Genomic DNA, 20344 nt, shown 5'->3' with positions numbered 1-20344 from the left:
TACCGGAAAAGCATTTTCTGCTGTCAATTTCTGTGCGTGCATTGTGAGGTAATAATGTGCATTGCTTTGACCTAAAACATGGTGATATGTAATCGTATTATGATGTTAGCGAGGTATACAGCTTGCTTTGTCAAATGATACTTGACTTTCTTTCTTCTGCAGGATGAATGATGGAGAATTTGAAAGTGCACACTTTTCTTTGCAGAATAATTGTGCTATACCCTATATTTTCTGCTTACCTGGAGTATGTGAATGAAGTGGGATGAGACCAAATAAATCAAACACTTTAAAATATCAATTAAGATTTTTATATTACAGTGCAGAAATATATTACATATATTTTTGATTGTATAAGACAGTTGGCAGTTCCAGACACTAATAAATACTAGTATATTACACACAAAAGTTTTTAAAAAAGGTTAAAGTTACATTGTGAAAAAAGAAAATTCTTTGGTCAGATACTTCAACTTTCACTTCTTTTGGATATGACAGTATCAAAAATTCTTATAAAACAATTTTATTGTGTTTTTATAAGAATTTATTTTAAGAAATGGAAATTCATGCACTGAGGCTTTGATGCTGATTGGTTATGTGCAGTTGCATGAATGTTGTGAAGCCTCTTCACAAAGTAGTGAACACTTACAAATATCTTTGATAAATGCAGAATAGTTCTTGCAAAGAGCACATTTCACATGTGTAATGTTTATAGGCGCGCACACACATTTACTACGGATGACAACTTATGATGATGTGGCTTCAGCACGTTACTGGCAGGGTGCAGAATTCCGAACTGAAAAGGAAAAGATAGTGTGAGGCACTACATGCAGAGAAACTTACTACATACATTGTTACTGATTATTGTGCAGTACTTGAGATAAGGACATGGCAACTTTGCAATTGTATGTAATCATAAAGTTATTGTGATGTCTCACGTCTTATTTAAGTTTGGAATTTTGCCAGTGACCAATTTGAAGGTCAGGTTCAGCTGCAGGTGTTTATGTGCCACCCTGCTCATCAAATGTACTTCTAGTAATTTATCAATGTCAAAGTTTTACATTACCCAACTAGTTACTCTTACTGAACTAAGGACAAAAGCTATGCCTGACACACACTAATGGATTCAGGTGGGATGTCTGTCCATTTACCAATGTCAGTTGCATTGAACCTTTAAAAACTCTGGTAAAGATGTGATGTATGTTGTTAAATGATGGCACCAGAACCAGCTTTGGAAGTCATCATCTTAAATTTATGCGTAATTACAGAATTTGCAACTGTATTTTGTATTAAACATCTACTTCGAAACAATCCAAACTTTCTTTCAAAAGTTGTCACTAGTGACGAAAGTAGTCTCTCTGGCTATGGTCTTGAAACTAAGCAACAACCTTCACAATGGAAGAGCCATTCTTCAGCCCAAAAGCTAATGGTTGAGGTGGTTTATAAAAAAGGTTCTAAACCATTGGTTTAAGATGTTTGAGAGAGTGGAGTACAAATGAGCGGATATTCCGCCTAGACAATGGATGACTGCATGTGGCCTACATTATTCAGAAATCTTTTTGTGAAAAGATGATGACAGTTGTCCCTCCTCCCCCTACATCTGCATCTACTTAGATACTCCACAAGCCACTGTATAGTGCATGGCTGAGGGTACCCTGCGTCACTTTCTTTCCTTTCCTTTTCTGTTCTGTTCCACTCGCAAATAGAGGGAGGAAAAAATGATTGCCTGTATACCTCTGTACAAGCCCTAATCTCTCTAATCTTATCTTCACAGTTCTTAAGCGAAATGTACATTGGCGGCAGTTGAATCATTCTGGCATCAGCCTCAATAGAATATCACCTTTCCTCTAGTGATGCCCATTTGAGTTCCAGAAGCATTCCCACGATACTTGCTTCTTATTCGAACCTACCGGTAATAAATCTAGCAACCCGCCCCTGAATTGTTCCAATATCTTCCTTTAATCATACCTGGCATGTATCCCAAACATTCTAACAGCACTCGGCAATGGGTTGCAGTAGTGTCTTCTATGTGGTCCCTTTTACACATGAACCACATTTTCCTAAAATACCATCACAAGTCGACAATTTACCTTCCCTACTGCGATCCTTACATAATCATTCCATTTCATATTGCTTTACAATGTTATACCTACAAATTTAATTGACATGACTATCAAGCAGCACACTACTAACACTGTACTTGCAAATTATGGATTTGGTTTTTCTACTTGTCAGCATTAACTTACATTTTTTCTAGATTTAGAACTAGCTGTCATTCGTCACACAGACTAGAGATTTTGTCTAAGTCATCTTGTATCCTCCTACAGTCACTCAGTGATACATTCCTGTACACCATAGCATCATCAGCAAACAGCTGCAGACTGCTGCTTACACTACCTGCCAAATCAGTCGTGTGTATAGAAAATAACAATGGTCCTATCACACTTCCCTGGGGCACTCCTGATGATGTACACTTGTCTCAGGTGAACACTCGTGCTGTCGAGGACAACATACTGGGTTCTGTTACTTCGAGCCTTGTACTCACCAGACTTAGCTCTGTGTGACTTCATCATTTTCCCCAATATGAAAATAAGGTTGAAAGGGATGAGGATTTGGTATTGTGGAGGAGTTTGAAGCACAATCTTGGAGGGTACTAGACAGTCCAACAAGAAAGGCTTTCAGAACGCATTCAAAAATTGGCAGAAATGTTAAGACCAATGTATTCATTCTCGAGAGGACTACTTTGAAGGCGATGGTGCTGAATAAGATATAGGTGAGGCATAATAATTTTAAATAATACGTTACGGGACTTTTGGATACCAACTCATAAACATGTTAATGCCAGTGTACAAAGTGTAAGGCACTCGTGTTACTTACCCCGTCAGACGACATAAACCTTGTCATGGCGGGAGGACGGAGTTGCCGCGGTCTGTGCCGCTGTCGGTGCCGGTGCGGGTGGGAAGTTCTGCGCCTCTTGGAGGATGCGAATGCGCGGGCCCAGCGGCACGCCCATCCGCTGCAGGCGCTCCTCTGTCAGGTACGGCAGTTCAACCATCCCAACCCTCTCGTTTTCAAACACGTTCGCATATTTCTGCAACAGCAGGCAGCGCTTTGTTGATGTCAAGGAAAAGCAGCATGGAATACAGGTGTCTGGATATGAGAGAGAGAGAGAGAGAGAGAGAGAGAGAGAGAGAGAGATTTTATGGCTTTTTGCAAAATACTGGGAAAGAGTGAAAGGGAGATGTTCTCAATTTCACATAATTCAAATTTTGGCATAAATTGTTATCTTTTAGCGCACAAGCCCCAAAGAAAAGAACTGCTCGGTGAAAAGTGCAGTTTAGTTATAACATTGGTAAACCTCTCCTCTTCTCATGTCTTCAGTTCTGAACAGGAATACAACTTGTTTGGCTGCCACCAGCAGCACTAAAACTATCCTGCATTGGTTTCTTTTTTCTGCAAACAGCAACTCCACACCTATCCTTCATTTTTATTTATGCTGCCTGCCAAAAAAGGTGAAGTGCCCAGATGGAGAGGGAGAAACTGAAATGAAACTTTACAAATTGAGAGGATGTTGTTGCTGTTGTTGTTGTGGTCTTCAGTCCTGAGACTGGTTTGATGCAGCTCTCCATGCTACTCTATCCTGTGCAAGCTTTTTCATCTCCCAGTACCTACTGCAACCTACATCCTTCTGAATCTGCTTAGTGTATTCATCTCTTGGTCTCCCTCTACGATTTTTACCCTCCACGCTGCCCTCCAATACTAAATTGGTGATCCCTTGATGCCTCTGAACATGTCCTACCAACCGATCCCTTCTTCTGGTCAAGTTGTGCCACAAACTTCTCTTCTCCCCAATCCTATTCAATACTTCCTCATTAGTTATGTGATCTACCCATCTAATCTTCAGCATTCTTCTGTAGCACCACATTTCGAAAGCTTCTATTCTCTTGTTGTCCAAACTATTTATCGTCCATGTTTCACTTCCATACATGGCTACACTCCATACGAATACTTTCAGAAATGACTTCCTGACACTTAAATCAATACTGGATGTTAACAAATTTCTCTTCTTCAGACACGCTTTCCTTGCCATTGCCAGCCTACATTTTATATCCTCTCTACTTTGACCATCATCAGTTATTTTGCTCCCCAAATAGCAAAACTCCTTTACTACTTTAAGTGCCTCATTTCCTAATCTAATTCCCTCAGCATCACCCGACTTAATTAGACTACATTCCATTATCCTTGTTTTGCTTTTGTTGATGTTCATCTTATATCCTCCTTTCAAGACACTGTCCATCCCATTCAACTGCTCTTCCAAGTCCTTTGCTGTCTCTGACAGAATTACAATGTCATCGGCGAACCTCAAAGTTTTTATTTCTTCTCCATGAATTTTAATACCTACTTCGAATTTTTCTTTTGTTTCCTTTACTGCTTGCTCAATATACAGATTGAACAACATCGGGGACAGGCTACAACCCTGTCTTACTCCCTTCCCAACCACTGCTTCCCTTTCATGTCCCTCGACTCTTATAACTGCCATCTGATTTCTGTACAAATTGTAAATAGCCTTTCGCTCCCTGTATTTTACCCCTGCCACCTTTAGAATTTGAAAGAGAGTATTCCAGTCAACATTGTCAAAAGCTTTCTCTAAGTCTACAAATGCTAGAAACGTAGGTTTGCCTTTCCTTAATCTTTCTTCTAAGATAAGTCGTAAGGTCAGCATTGCCTCACGTGTTCCAGTGTTTCTACGGAATCCAAACTGATCTTCCCCGAGGTTGTGTTCTACTAGTTTTTCCATTCGTCTGTAAAGAAATCGTGTTAGTATTTTGCAGCTGTGACTTATTAAACTGATAGTTCGGTAATTTTCACATCTGTCAACACCTGCTTTCTTTGGGATTGATCGCCCTTGTATAGACCCTCTATATACTCCTTCCACCTTTCTGCTTTCCCTTCTTTGCTTAGAACTGGGTTTCCATCTGAGCTCCTGATATTCATACAAGTCGTTCTCTTATCTCCAAAGGTCTCTTTAATTTTCCTGTAGGCGGTATCTATCTTACCCCTAGTGAGATAGGCCTCTACATCCTTACATTTGTCCTCTAGCCATCCCTGCTTAGCCATTTTGCACTTCCTGTCGATCTCATTTTTGAGACGTTTGTATTCCTTTTTGCCTGTTTCACTTACTGCATTTTTATATTTTCTCCTTTCATCAATTAAATTCAATATTTCTTCTGTTACCCAAGGATTTCTACTAGCCCTCGTCTTTTTACCTATTTGATCCTCTGCTGCCTTCACTACTTCATCCCTCAAAGCTACCCATTCTTCTTCTACTGTATTTATTTCCCCCATTCCTGTCAATTGCTCCCTTATGCTCTCCCTGAATCTCTGTACAACCTCTGGTTCTTTTAGTTTATCCAGGTCCCATCTCCTTGATTTCCCACCTTTTTGCAGTTTCTTCAGTTTTAATCTACAGGTCATAACCAATAGATTGTGGTCAGAGTCCACATCTGCCCCTGGAAATGTCTTACAATTTAAAACCTGGTTCCTAAATCTCTGTCTTACCATTATATAATCTATCTGATACCTTTTAGTATCTCCAGGGTTCTTCCATGTATACAACCTTCTTTCATGATTCTTAAACCAAGTGTTAGTTATGATTATGTTGTGCTCTGTGCAAAATTCGACCAGGCGGCTTCCTCTTTCATTTCTGTCCCCCAATCCATATTCACCTACTATGTTTCCTTCTCTCCCTTTTCCTACACTCGAATTCCAGTCACCCATGACTATTAAATTTTCGTCTCCCTTCACAATCTGAATAATTTCTTTTATTTCATCATACATTTCTTCAATTTCTTCATCATCTGCAGAGCTAGTTGGCATATAAACTTGTACTACTGTAGTAGGCGTGGGCTTCATATCTATCTTGGCCACAATAATGCGTTCACTATACTGTTTGTAGTAGCTTACCCGCATTCCTATTTTCCTATTCATTATTAAACCTACTCCTGCATTACCCCTATTTGATTTTGTGTTTAAAACCCTGTAGTCACCTGACCAGAAGTCTTGTTCCTCCTGCCACCGAACTTCACTAATTCCCACTATATCTAACTTCAACCTATCCATCTCCCTTTTTAAATTTTCTAACCTACCTGCCCGATTAAGGGATCTGACATTCCACGCTCCGATCCGTAGAACGCCAGTTTTCTTTCTCCTGATAACGACATCCTCTTGAGTAGTCCCCGCCCAGAGATCCGAATGGGGGACTATTTTACCTCCGGAATATTTTACCCAAGAGGACGCCATCATCGTGTAATCATACAGTAAAGCTGCATGTCCTCGGGAAAATTACGGCTGTAGTTTCCCCTTGCTTTCAGCCGTTCGCAGTACCAGCACAGCAAGGCCATTTTGGTTATTGTTACAAGGCCAGATCAGTCAATCATCCAGACTGTTGCCCTTGCAACTACTGAAAAGGCTGCTGCCCCTCTTCAGGAACCACACGTTTGTCTGGCCTCTCAACAGATACCCCTCCGTTGTGGTTGCACCTACGGTACGGCTATCTGTATCGCTGAGGCACGCAAGCCTCCCCACCAACGGCAAGGTCCATGGTTCATGGGGGGATTGAGAGGATATGTGGTGTTATTTCAATGGTTAAAAAATTGAGTCAAATTTACAATGAAATTGGCAGTGTGAGCCCACTAATCAGTGTAACACTGTATCCCCCTCTTGCCAGTAAGCATGCACTGATTCATTTGTGAAGAGTGTCATAAAGCTGTTGTGTCCCCTACTGAGGAAAGCTGGCCCGCAGCTGCTGTAACTGGTCCTCAACATCCCAGTTACTGACCACTGGGACAGAGTCGACATCGGAGCTGGTACCACACATGTCCCATCAGGACCAGATCTGGGGATCTTGCTGTCTTCGGGAGCACCTCAGCATCACACAGATAGTCTACAGATACATGTGCCACGTGTGGATGAGCATTGTTCTGATGAAAAATGACACCACAAGACTATCCCATAACAGGTAACGTATGAGGATGCGAGATGTTCGTGACATACCGTTGTGCTGTTGTAGTTTCCTCCATCACTACCAGCTGTGACCTGAAGTCATACGCGACGGCACCTCACATTGTGACATCGGGAGTAACTTCGCTTTGCCTTTCAAAAACATTTGGGACCTCTCCCCAGGTTGCAGCCATACTCACTGACAATAATCATCCCTGGTAGTGCAGAACTGCAGTTTATCGCTGGACACAATGTGACACCATTCGTTATCAGTCTGTGCTTCTCAGGTGGAGTGTCACTCCAAATGTAGCTGTTTATATTATGGTATTAATGGTAGAATGATAATTCCCTAATCTGGTTGCTGGTAGTCTCTGACCGATGCTGCGAGATGACAAACAGTGTTGCAAGGAGTCCATTACTTGTTCTCACATGGCAGGAACAAACGTGAACGTGGTATGATGTTTTCGATGCAGAATACGGTAGTCCTCCCCTATGTTGGCCACATGTGATTGACCGGGACCTTGACGACTTATATGTCTGCCCTCGCATTCCCTTGTAGTCTGACATCGGTCCACCCTTATGTCTGAATGTCACCCCCAGATTTGGATGTTGCACAATTTGATCAACCGGCCAAATGGAGACACACAATGAGGCCCCTTTTGAACTCTGTCACGTGCTGATAATGCTGTCTCATAGCAGTACACAGCAACTCTGCATCCTCCACATTGATCACTCAATATTTGATGATGATCACGACCACTTATATACCTTGCCATGCCCTTTAACAATATTAATGCACTCTAGAGACCATTCTACCTGTCACTGACAATAGCACATCTAATCATTTACAAACCCATTGATGGTGTATTTTTTTTGTAAGTGTGTAGTTAGTCACTCAGGTGGACAAGTCTTTCCTGATACAAATAACTTACTTGACAGACAGGAATGCATTCATATAAATAAAATAATTGTAATACCAAGATGCAACAGCTGTCTATCATACCACTGCATTTATATTATTGTTCCCAAATGGAAGCAAACAATAATCATAATCAAGGCAGTCAAGTATTCACCTATAGGAAGTGGTGCATAGGCACTCTGAAATAACACAGAATCGTAGCTAACACTTGGTTCAAGAATCATGAAAGAAGGTTGCACACATGGAAGTGACCTGGAGGTACTGGAAGGTTTCAGATAGATTATATAATGGTAAGACAGAGATTTAGGAACCAAGTTTTAAATTGTAAGACATTTCCAGGGGCAGATGTGGACACTGACCACAATCTATTGGTTATGAACTGTAGATTAAAACAGAAGAAACTGCAAAAAGGTGGGAAAAAGGAGATGGGATCTGGATAAACTAACAGAACCAGAGGTTGTAGAGAGTTTCAGGAAGAGCATAAGGGAATGATTGACAGGAATGGGGGAAAGAAATACAGCAGAAGAAGAATTGGTAGCTTTGAGGGATGAAATAGTGAAGGCAGCAGAGGTTCAAGTAGGTAAAAAGACGAGGGCTAGTAGAAATCCTTGGATAACAGAAGAAATATTGAATTTAATTGATGAAAGGAGAAAATATGAAAATGCAGTAAATGAAGCAGGCAAAAAGGAATACAAACATCTCAAAAACGAGATCGACAGGAAGTGCAAAATGGCTGAGCTGGAATGGCTAGAGGACAAATGTAAGGATGTAGAGGCTTATCTCACTAGAGGTAAGATAGATACTGCCTACAGGAAAATTAAAGAGACCTTTTGAGAGAAGAGAACCACTTGTATGAATATCAAGAGCTCAGATGGAAACCCAGTTCTAGGTAAAGAAGGGAAAGCAGAAAGGTGGAAGGAGCATATAGAGGGTCTGTACAAGACCGATGTACTTGAGGACAATATTATGGAAATGGAAGAGGATGTAGAAGAAGATGAAATTGGAGATATGATACTGCGTGAGGAGTTTGACAGAGCAGTGAAAGACCTAAGTCGAGAAAAAGCCCCGGGAGTAGACAACATTCCATAAGAACTACTGACAGCCTTGAGAGAGCCAGCCCTGACAAAACTCTACCATCTAGTGAGCAATATGTATGAGATAGGTGAAATACCCTCAGACTTCAAAGAGAATATAATAATTCCAATCCCAAAGAAAGCAGGTGCTAACAGATGTGAAAATTAGCGAACTATCAGTTTAATAAGCCACGACTGCAAAATACTAACACAAATTCTTTACAGACGAATGGAAAAACTGGTAGAAGCCGACCTTGGGAAATATCAGTTTGGATTCCATAGAAATATTGGAACATGTGAGGCAATACTGACCCTATGACTTAGAAGAAAGATTAAGGAAAGGCAAACCTATGTTTCTAGCATTTGTAGACTTAGAGAAAGCTTTTGACAATGTTGACTGGAATACTTTCTTTCAAATTCTGCAGATGGCAGGAGTAAAATACAGGGAGTGAAAGGCTATTTACAATTTGTACAGAAACCTGATGGCAGGGGCATGAAAGGGAAGCAGTGGTTGGGAAGGGAGTGAGACAGGGTTGTAGCCTCTCCCCTATGTTATTCAAGCTGTATATTGAGCCAGCAGTAAACAAAAGAAAAATTCGGAGTAGGTATTAAAATCCATGGAGAAGAAATAAAAACTTTGAGGTTCACTGATGACATTGTAATTCCGTCAGAGACAGCAAAGGACCTGGAAGAGCAGTTGAACGGAATGGACAGTGTCTTGAAAGGAGCATATAAGATGAACATCAACAAAAGCAAAACGAGGATAATGGAATGTAGTCGAATTAAGTCGGGTGATGCTGAGGGAATTAGATTAGGAAATGAGACACTTAAAGTAGTAAAGGATTTTTGCTATTTTGGGAGCAAAATAACTGATGATGGTCGAAGTAGAGAGGATATAAAATGTAGACTGGCAATGGCAAGGAAAGTGTTACTGAAGAAGAGAAATTTGTTAACATCAAGTAAGTGTCAGGAAGTCATTTCTGAAAGTATTTGTATGGAATGTAGCCATGTATGGAAGTGAAACATGGACAATAAATAGTTTAGACAAGAAGAGAATAGAAGCTTTTGAAATGTGGTGCTACAGAAGAATGCTGAAGATTAGATGGGTAGATCATATAACTAATGAGAAGGTATTCAATAGAATTGGGGAGAAGAGGAGTTTGTGGCACAACTTGACTAGAAGAAGGGATCGGTTGGTAGGACATGTTCTGAGGCATCAATGGATCACCAATTTAGTACTGGAGGACAGGGGGGAGGGTAAAAATCATAGAGGGAGACCAAGAGATGAATACACTAAGTAGATTCAGAAGGATGTGGGTTGCAGTAGGTACTGGGAGATGAAGATACTTGCACAGGATAGAGTAGCATGGAGAGCTGCATCAAACCAATCTGTGGACTGAAGACTACAACCAGAACTATTTTTTTCAGTGTGGTCTTGCCTATGAGCTCAATTATTTGCAGCAAAACCAGAAAAAAGTACTTGAGGCCCAATGGCACAACAGTAATTGACAATAAGTAGGCTACACCTGGAATAGTTCAACAAACTGGACCGTGGATTTGTATTTGTGGTAAGCAGTACACAGTAGGTGTTGTGACTTGGCAAGACAGCCAAGCCACTACGAGGTGAAGCCGAAAGGCACGCGTTTAAGCTCACGCAGGCTGGCGTGAGGTCTGGAACAGGACACGGAAATGAACTAGCAAAAACAGGACATAGCTGTGGAATACTTAACTTTAATCCATAATTGGTGAACATCGGTCTGACAGTACGTGCATCACAAGATAAACAGCAAATGATAATGGCGCCTTGCTAGGTCGTAGCAAATGACGTAGCTGAAGGCTATGTTAACTATCGTCTTGGCAAATGAGAGCGTAATTTGTCAGTGAACCATCGCTAGCAAAGTCTGCTGTACAACTGGGGCGAGTGCTAGGAAGTCTCTCTAGACCTGCCGTGCGGCGGCGCTCGGTCTGCAATCACTGACAGTGGCGACACGCGGGCCCGACGTATACTAACGGACCGCAGCCGATTTAAAGGCTACCACCTAGCAAGTGTGGTGTCTGGCAGTGACACCACAGTAGGCTGTAGAAATGAATTATATAATTAGACTTAGTCCCAACCGGCAAACTATCCTGCAAACAGATCAGGGGAGCACGCTAAAATGAGGTATGATGAAGATTATGGTTTTTAGAGATACTGCATACTGCTTAATGAAAGTGAAAATGCTGCTTCCTGTTTGTTTCACTCATAACTCGCCCACTCTGTTACAGATGAACTCTCAAACAGCTGGGGGAAAAAACTTAACGATTGGTTTGATATAAAGTCATAGCAGAATGAAGGTGCCATTCTTTTCAAAAAATTATGTATTTTCAACATAGTCTCCTCATTGTGCCTTGTGGTGATAAACACTTTTTTTAATGTCCCACTCATTTTTCTAATGTCTTCAAAAAATGGGGCTATATTTTAGAGAGCTTTACAATTCTTATCTCAATGTTCTTATCTGGGCAGAACTTTTTACCTGCGAGCCATCTCTTCAACAAAAATTCACAATGCACCAGGACAAGCAAATTTTGGGAGTGCTGATGGAGTACTTTCTCCTTCATCAAATCCAGCCAATGTTTTCTTAAAATTCCTCATTGGTATTGTATCTCACTTTAATATTGTCCAGTGGTTATTTTTTCTTTTTCAAATAAGTCTATTAACATGATGCCTTCCATATTACAGCAAATTCACTGGGAAGAACCCAGTATTTTTTGACTGGTTCTTGGTTTCTTTGCTGTAGTAATTAATTAGAGTGTCATCTAAGGAGACAACTAGCTGGATCTTGGTTCAGTTGCTCCAAACACAAATTTGAAGCTGAAAACTGCATCTCCTTGCTCTCTGCTCTCAGCAGTTGTGGTGTCCTATTCAAATGACAGTTTTTAATCACTAAATCCACATGTAAAATAGTAGCAGCCATTTCCAGATACTTTGTGCAGTTTTATTTGACAGTCAGCAGTAACAATGTGGTGGTCTTCTTCAATGATTTCTTTGGTAACCGTCTCTGCTAGGCAATCTGGGCAATCTTTTTTTTTTTTTTTTTTTTAAAAAAAAGGGTGTTAGCCCATTTTTAAATTCGTTGAATCAAACTTATCTTGTTGCGTGATTTCCAATCCAAATGCAAAACATGAATCACTAAATGATACTGCACTATTTCCAGGTAGTGAAATAGCTGGGAAACCGAAAAAATCTGTAAATCAGTGTAATTTTTGTTTTAGCACTATCCAAGAGATGGTATCAGTAACTTGTACTAGCAGTGACATCTGCCCTCAGACAGTGGAACTTATTGAAGTACCCTCATGTGTTAACAGGAAGTACTCTGTCAAACAATTAACTGTGTGTATTTTTAGTGCATGTAAATTAAATAGATAAAAAAACAGCCATCCAGAAATGTTATCTCTGAAATAAAAACATTTTCTACCTTCAACTGTAATTTTTATTTATTCCCATTATTGGCAAGTTTTGTCTACTTTCATGTGCTGCATTATCTCTGAAATAAAAACATTTTCTGCCTTCAACTGTAATTTTTATTTATTCCCATTACTGGCAAGTTTTGTCTACTTTCATGTGCTGCATTGTTTCATATGTTTGCTGAACATACAGGGTGTTTGAGAGACGTTTTGAGTGCTAGCTATTTGACAAACAAGTCTGACAATTTATGCATGCATTTATCAAGCAGTAGCCAGCTGGTTGCGAGACCATTATCTGTAAGGTGTCTGATGACTGCTGGAGCAGATTCGGAAGATTTAAAATTTGTGTCCTGGATTGCACTTCAGGCATTGCCCACGAGTGTCAAAATACTTCGTCGCACAATACTCAAACTGCTTCAAAGTGATAAAAAAAAAAAAAGGATGATTAGATGGTACACACATAAATTTATTTGAGAAACCTGTGTATTGCGTGTAGCAAACTGCAAATCTGACAAAACAAGTTTGATCATTGACAGGGAATTTTATGACAAGTAGTCACACATACAGTTAATAAAAAACTGTATTAACTGAAACAAGAACACTGCCCAGTGCAAGTCAACTGTAATAAAACAAGCTTAGCAACGGCAACTGTCTAACAGATGGTATCAGTTAGTGCAAGTTGGCAGCTTATTTTACAACAATTGACTCACACTGATTACAACTACTAAAGTGCATCGAAACTAATTAAATGCATGACTACTGTCATAAGTTCTATGCTTACGTGCCATAAGTTGGATAGCTTGGTAGCATATCCACAAGTACATCAACTGCTACCAATAGCAGAAATAAATAATTTTTTTTTTCCAGAAATTTTCTACACCTGTGGTGCCTGCCCAAAGAAAAGCAACAGAAGTATTAGGTAATATAAGTCCGGTTTCCCACCACTATCAGCATTTGCTGGGAACACAAGCCACTCCATCCTCTCCTGTTTCCCCATTACCCCCTCTGTCACTACTCTGATCCAGTTTTCCCCTAATTTCTGAATGCCCTTTTTTAAAATCTTCTTCCCTCATATTTTATCTGCATTTTTTGCACCTATCTGACATCTCAAAAAATTCATGTCAGTTAACTCACATCTTACTTTTTTCTCTTTTATTTTGTGAACAATTTCTGTGCAGCATACAATAAAATTGGTGTATAATACAACTAATAATATTCATAATATGTTCTTATTTGTGTTTCTTGAAGTTTTCATGATGGATCGAATACTCGATCATTTTTTTTTGGGAGCGCATCCGGGATAATATTAACTCATGCACTGATATTTCAGCTGAAAACCTTTCAGCCATTGTCAAGTTGAGTCAGTTGAAAGTGATAAAGGAAGCTGTGGAAATACAATTAGCAAACATCCTGTTCAACGGAGACCAGGGTTTTCCAGCTCGACATGTCGGGGAACCCACCCATTTCATGCCTGGGGTTTTAAAGGAAATACTGTTTTAGGTATTCACTGCCTGGCAGTACAACGTATGCCATCAATAATAATCAACCAACTACTTCATAAAGACTGTGGATTTGCTGACTCTGTGCTTGCTCCATTTTACACTGGGAGGTGTAATGTTTTATTTATTACTGACACTCTTGTTACCAACAGTATTATCTTTGATGCACATGTGTTTACTCTGCAGTGTAAAGTGCATTAAAAATCCTGAAAGTGACCCACCTTCAGAATGGCTGAAAGGTTGTCAGTCTAAATATCAATACATGAGTTAATAATATTCCAGATGCATCCTGAAAAATGATGGAATAACCTTCGTACTTTTCTGGCAGACTTCTTTGTCACATACAATTCTTGTAAAGCTGCCAGCTTGCATTTCATGTTCATTTGTCCTTTCATTAATTCTTCCATTTTCAGCTGCTCCTTAACCAGTAGCATGTTCACCTTGGGTCTGTCATTCTCTCTTGTAGCGACCATCAACTCGCATTTCTTTGCATTAAATTTTATACCAAACTCTTGTGCAACTTCTTCGCAAACCTCTAATTGTTTCTGTACCACAAAATAATCAGCAAATCAGATTGCTATCATCCTCTCTCCTAACTCTCTTGCTGCTTGCATCATTGTATCACCCATCACCGTTATAGTGCAATTCCTGGTTTCAGGCTCATCTTTTTTTACAAAATGTAAATAAAAGAACACACTTTCCCAGTTAAACAGAAATGCCTGAAGAACAGACTGTAAAACTTTGAGGAATTGTAATTTTGAAATCTAATGAATCATATTTTTCCTTTGTTTACCTGGTCATGTTAAAAAATGAGAAGAGGCTGAATATAAACACACATAACTGTGACCAGTCACTTATAAAATATTTATTTATTTTCGTAAACTAGTTTTCGAGTGCATATTCAGGCGATGCATAAAGAAGTTACATATTTATGTTCGCGATTGATGTTGGATACTGTCTCTGTGATAAGAAGATAAAAAAGACCCTTTTATCTTCTGCCATGAGTGATATGTACACAGGAAACTGTGTTGAAATTTTCTTTGTATACTGCAGCAGAATGTGTGGTATTGTTCTTAATATCCACCCGTCACCTTCCAGTTTCATTCACTATCGTCCACAGTATTAATCATGTAGCAATCAACTGTATTGTTTTGCTGTCAACCCTTGGACCACTATGGACATGCTCTCTGCATTCGTTGCTGAGTGCGGATTTGTTGTTGCTGTGCTGAGAGATGGTGATCCAGCCACTATGATAAATTTATCATCCAATCGTACAAAAATTATTCTGTGAAAAAAGTTGAGTTTTGCACATCTTACAGTCTGATATCTTTACTTGATAAAGGAATGAATTCCTTTTGTTATTTGTCATAGTTATTGTGCTAAATTTAATTAAGTAAAGCATTGCATGAAATTTTAGAAAGAGTTTGTAGAGATAAAAACTCATTGCGTAAACTATGCCTCATTGATTTCAGCTCATGTATTGCTGGGTATGAAAAGTAGATAAGATATCAAAATTTTATTTAAAATGAGAGCAGAATGATATTTCATTTCATTGTTTTTTGTATCCTGCAGACAGTTTCACATGGCACACCCAATTCCATTCCTGGGTATTGGGAAACATGGTCATAAGAATCGTCATATTTTATTTTGGTTCAGGATATCAAAATGAGCCTTTTTGCAAATGATAGAACACAAAGAGGTACATGTGTTGCATGATAAAATTTTCGAAACTTTTTTATTCATTCAGATATACACGTAACTCGTCCACAGCAGTGAGATGGCTGGCAGAATGGGATATGTAAACTCATCAGCTGGGTAAAGGAAAATCCAGAGGTGGCATTTAAATGTGTCACCAGCACCTGGGGAACAGTGAAGTGTAACAATTTATTTAACTCATCCACAGCAGTCAAAGGGCTAATATTAACTTGGCAATTTGATTTTCATTGCCTATCACTTACAGAATTCATCATATGGTGCTCAGTTCTGTGCTCACTAGATGATGAAAATGTAAGCTGCCAAAATGACAATACCATCATATTGCTGCTTTAAGTAAAGAAATTTGTTTTCTGATACAACTTGTCATACAAGAACATATCAGACAAAAACATTGAAGTGTTTCCTACCTTCTTGTTAAGAGTCAGTACATAGCACCACGCTACAAACATAAGTATGGAACTTCTCTGTGCCTCACCCAAAAATGAGCCTGAAAACACTCAAAAAGTGGTTCATGAAAATAAATATGTCATAAGCGATTGGTCGCATTTATCTGTATTTACAGCCAATTAACCGACTGTCATACGGTTCTGTAATATCCGTAACAGATAAGCTTAATCTGCAGGATGTTAATTAACAAATATAATGCAATGGGAGACACCTGTCGGCACCCGCTAAGCCGTAAGCCAGCAGCCTGGCTTAGAGCCAGCTGAGCTTGTAACCCCCCAGCCCTACCTCGTAGCCGAGCCTCCGGAGGAACAACCTGAGCAGGGGTGGCTCGTCCCCGAAGAACTTGGTCAGCTTGCGGACACGTGACGGGTTCGACAGGCCGCCTGCACTGTCCCCTTGCGGACCGGCACCGCCCGCGACGTTGAGGGCACGTGGCACGGACTGCGACCGGTGATGGTGCAGCGCTGTCTGTGTGCGCAGCGCTGCAATCTCGCCCCGAATGTTCTCCATCTCCTGCAAGCAGAAGCACACCTATGTAACTTACTGACCTTTCAGATGGCTTCCTCAGCAGTCTTCTTCTTCTTCTTCTTCTTCTTCTTCTTTCGGTGCCAACAGATGATTCCTAGTTACTCTAATATACCTTTAAATAACTGTTCATAACACAAGTCAAGTGAGTTATCAAGTTTATGTAGTTCTTTTTTTATCACTGTCCAAACTGATGATGATTAACATGTATGAAATACACTTCATGCTTGTTACACAAAAACCGGTAAACCACACAGACATTGAGGAGTCTAAATTAAACAAACAACTAGCAGCTCCATACTTAATAAATGTTCATTTTGAAACTTTAAGTAAGTGACAGTATATAATGCTATCGTACAACTTCACTCCAGGACTTATACAAAGTTATTTCATTTTCAGCATCAACCTAAGAGACAAGAGAAACAGAGAATACTTATACACAGTAGAGGGCGAAGTTATTTTGTTCAACTAAAAGCCATATATTTTTCAAATTACATTAATTCTAGGATATATTTTATGTAATGGAATTACATACCTCATTTTTATCCCCGGGATTTTGCAAAGCCCACCAAGAATTTTCTGGGAACTCAAATTTTCTTAATGATGCATGTAACTAATTAATGTGGTACATTTTTCAAAATAGAAGGACGTATCTTTAGGTTTTTGAAGGGATTACATTTTCAGATTCAAATTTCTAGATTTCTTATGGCAGCAACAATTAATAGAATTTCAGAATTGTACGAGCTTCAGAAAAGACGAGACATTTATTCAACAGAAGAAAGTGGGGCATTCGAATAAAGCATATCAATCTTAAAATAAACAATTATTAATGTGCCGCATGGTCTGAGGCACCTTGTCACAGTCCGTGCAGCTTCCCTCATCAGAGGTTTGAGTCCTCCCTCGGGCATGGGTGTGTGTGTTGTCCATAGCGTAAGTTAGTTTAAGTTAGATTACGTAGCGTGTAGGTTTAGGGATCAATGACCTCAGCAGTTTGGTCCCATAAGACCTTACGACAAATTTCCAAAAATTATTAGTGGGCTTGAATAAGTGTGGTTTTTGTGAATAATAAATTTTGAATACTTCATTAAATAAAATATTGCTACAAGAACTAATTGTACTGTCATCATTAGCATCATGTAAATAACATGCTGAATAATAAACTTAAGAAAAATAAATCTTAGATAAAAATTTGGAAATCTTGTGATTAGATTAAATACGGGAAGGAAACAGGAAAGAGAAAAAGAAACCCATACTGTTTATGTTAGAAGTGGAACTATAACAAGTACAGGTGTTTCATCTGGCTATGTTTCAAGCTTTGTCAATTTCATATACACTTTACTTTTGATGTGGAGTACAACATTTAAACGGAGACCTGACAGACTTGCAACTGGTATGATGATGACTAAACTATTAAAATAAGTTTTACAACTTCTTTCTATAATGACATAAGTTAGGAAATTGCCTTTGTAGCAACTTCACATAAAAAGTGCATTATAGCCTGCAACTAGAGTATTCTTAAACCCTTTGTTTACAAGTGGTTACTGGGCAAATCACTTTTTAGTTCAATTACTTAGCTTACCAGTAGCTTTTATTTGTAGCTACTGGTCTCTAGAGTTCATCAAACAGTTCAGGGAATTTATGGTATTTTATTTTTTTTAAATGTTAGGTGTTCATGTGTTGTTGAAATTATGTCTCGTACACCACAAGTCATTACTATGAGTCATCTTTCATATTAAATAAGATAATTATGTGTGGTTTCAGTGTTTGAGCACTGGCAAGTAAGGGTCAAGTCATTTTCGCTTCTCAGCAATTGAACTGCGGAATCTACAAGATGATGACCTGGCTGTTGATATGCACATCAGGTACTGGATTAATTACAAATTGATCAGAAGTCAGTTACCTTTAACCCCCAACAGTGCTAAATGAGTATCAGAGGGTATAGGGGCTGAATTTGGCTATAAATAGCTTTGGGACATCAATAATAGTACACAGTCTGGTTTGAAACGAGGCAGAGAGCATGCATAACAACAAAAGCTCACAGCATGTAAATAAGACGTCTGGGTCAGTTGTTGAAATTTTGGTTAAAAAAATGGAAACAGATCAGCTGGACACTTGAAAATACACCATTTTACCTTAACTTAATAACCTGCTCATATAGCATGATGTGTGGTATGTTAACATGTGAGACATGGAGGTGCACCTGACCCTGATAGAATCTGTGGGGCACATTAACAACTGTGGGCTAGTACATTGGCAAGCTCGAGTGTGGTTTTTTGATGGTTTCCCACACTCGTTTAGGCAAACACCGGGTGGGTCATCAAATTCTGCCTCGGAGAATTTGATATGCAAACAGTTAAAATATGATAACAGCACAAGGCTTACGCAATTCACAAACAGATGGCGCACACAACTTTCTGCCCTTAGGTTACCTTGACAACTGTAGCTTCAGGAAAGGCACCTGGCCAAAAAATTCAATAATAAATAAAAATTTTCAAATCCTAGAAAGCAAAGCTCATACTACACAAGATAAACACTACGAGAAAAACAGATTACCTTTACTTAAACTGTTTTCTTGTCATTTCTGACAGTTCATCAATTTAGATAGATCACTTACCTGTATCATGAGGTGCTGGGTTCTCATTTCTGAGGACAGATGTGCGACACTGCGGGCCAGAGTGACCACGTGAGACTCCAGGCGCTGGAACCTCTTGTTGATCCCCTGCCAAAAAAAACAGGAATCATAAATTTGGAAGTATCATAAAAATCTCAAGTAAAACATCATTTGTGCTACATTCTTAAACACACAAATGTGATGAGTGTTGTTGTTGTCTTCAGTCTGAAGACTGGTTTGATGCAACTCTCTGTGCTAATCTATCCAGTGCAAGCCCTGTCAACTCCACCTAACTAGCAGAACCTACATCCATTTATCCATTTGAAGCTGCTTAGTGTATTCAAGCCCTGGTCTCCTTACACACACACACACACACACACACACACACACACACACACACACACACACACACACTCTTTCTCTGAATGTTTCCTATCATCCAGTCACTTTTTTTACTCAAGCTATGCCATAAATTTCTTTTTTCCCCTAATTTGATTCAGTGTCTGCTCGTCTGTTGTTTGTTCTACCCAACAAATCTTCGGCATTCTTCTGTAACACCAAATTTCAAAATCTTCTTTTATGTCTGAACTGATTATTGTCCACACTTCACTTCCTTACAAGACTACATCCCAAAGAAATACTTTCAAAAAATACTTCCTAACACTTATGCTGATATTAAATGTTTACAGATTCCTCTTTTTCAGAGATGCTTTTCTTGCTATTGCCAGTCTTCATTACATACCCGCTCCTGTTTGGCCATCGTCAGTTATTTTTATGCCTGGACTGGAAAACTCATCTACTACTATTAGGGTCTCATTTCCTAATCTTAATTCTGTCAGCACCACCTGGTTTAGTTTTACTGCACTGTATTACCCTATTTTACTTATATTGATCATCTTCTTTAATTTATTTTTAATCCACTACCCTTTCCCTTAAGATGTTCTGCTTCCTGAACTGTATTTACATTTCCAAAGTTTTCAAAAAAATGTTCAAATGTGTGTGAAGTCTATGGGACTTAACTGCTAAGGTCATCAGTCCCTAAGCTTGCACACTACTTAACCTAAATTATCCTAAGAACAAACACACACACTCATGCCCGAGGGAGGACTCGAACCTC

The 20344-nt window shown here is 39.3% G+C and overlaps 1 protein-coding gene across 7 annotated transcripts in view; it reads right to left on the bottom strand.

Annotated features, from left to right (window-relative positions):
• Positions 1–350: 350 nt before the first annotated feature.
• The window catches only part of LOC124717040, an 859980-nt gene continuing 839986 nt past the window's right edge, over positions 351–20344 (bottom strand). For 6 of the 7 annotated variants that reach the window (XM_047243697.1, XM_047243698.1, XM_047243700.1 and 3 more), the window contains 4 exons: positions 19231–19335; positions 16377–16604; positions 2872–3085; positions 351–790 (listed from right to left, as the gene is read on the bottom strand). In XM_047243697.1, the coding sequence (XP_047099653.1) occupies positions 2876–3085; positions 16377–16604; positions 19231–19335 (543 nt within the window). In that variant the 3' untranslated portion in view covers positions 351–790; positions 2872–2875. Of the gene's footprint in view, positions 791–2871; positions 3086–16376; positions 16605–19230; positions 19336–20344 lie in introns of those variants that run through there. The other variant, XM_047243699.1, reaches the window with a different exon arrangement.

Source organism: Schistocerca piceifrons, chromosome 9 (assembly GCF_021461385.2).
Source record: "Schistocerca piceifrons isolate TAMUIC-IGC-003096 chromosome 9, iqSchPice1.1, whole genome shotgun sequence".
Lineage (NCBI taxonomy): Eukaryota > Metazoa > Arthropoda > Insecta > Orthoptera > Acrididae > Schistocerca > Schistocerca piceifrons.
This window is presented reverse-complemented; position numbering and strand designations above follow the sequence as displayed.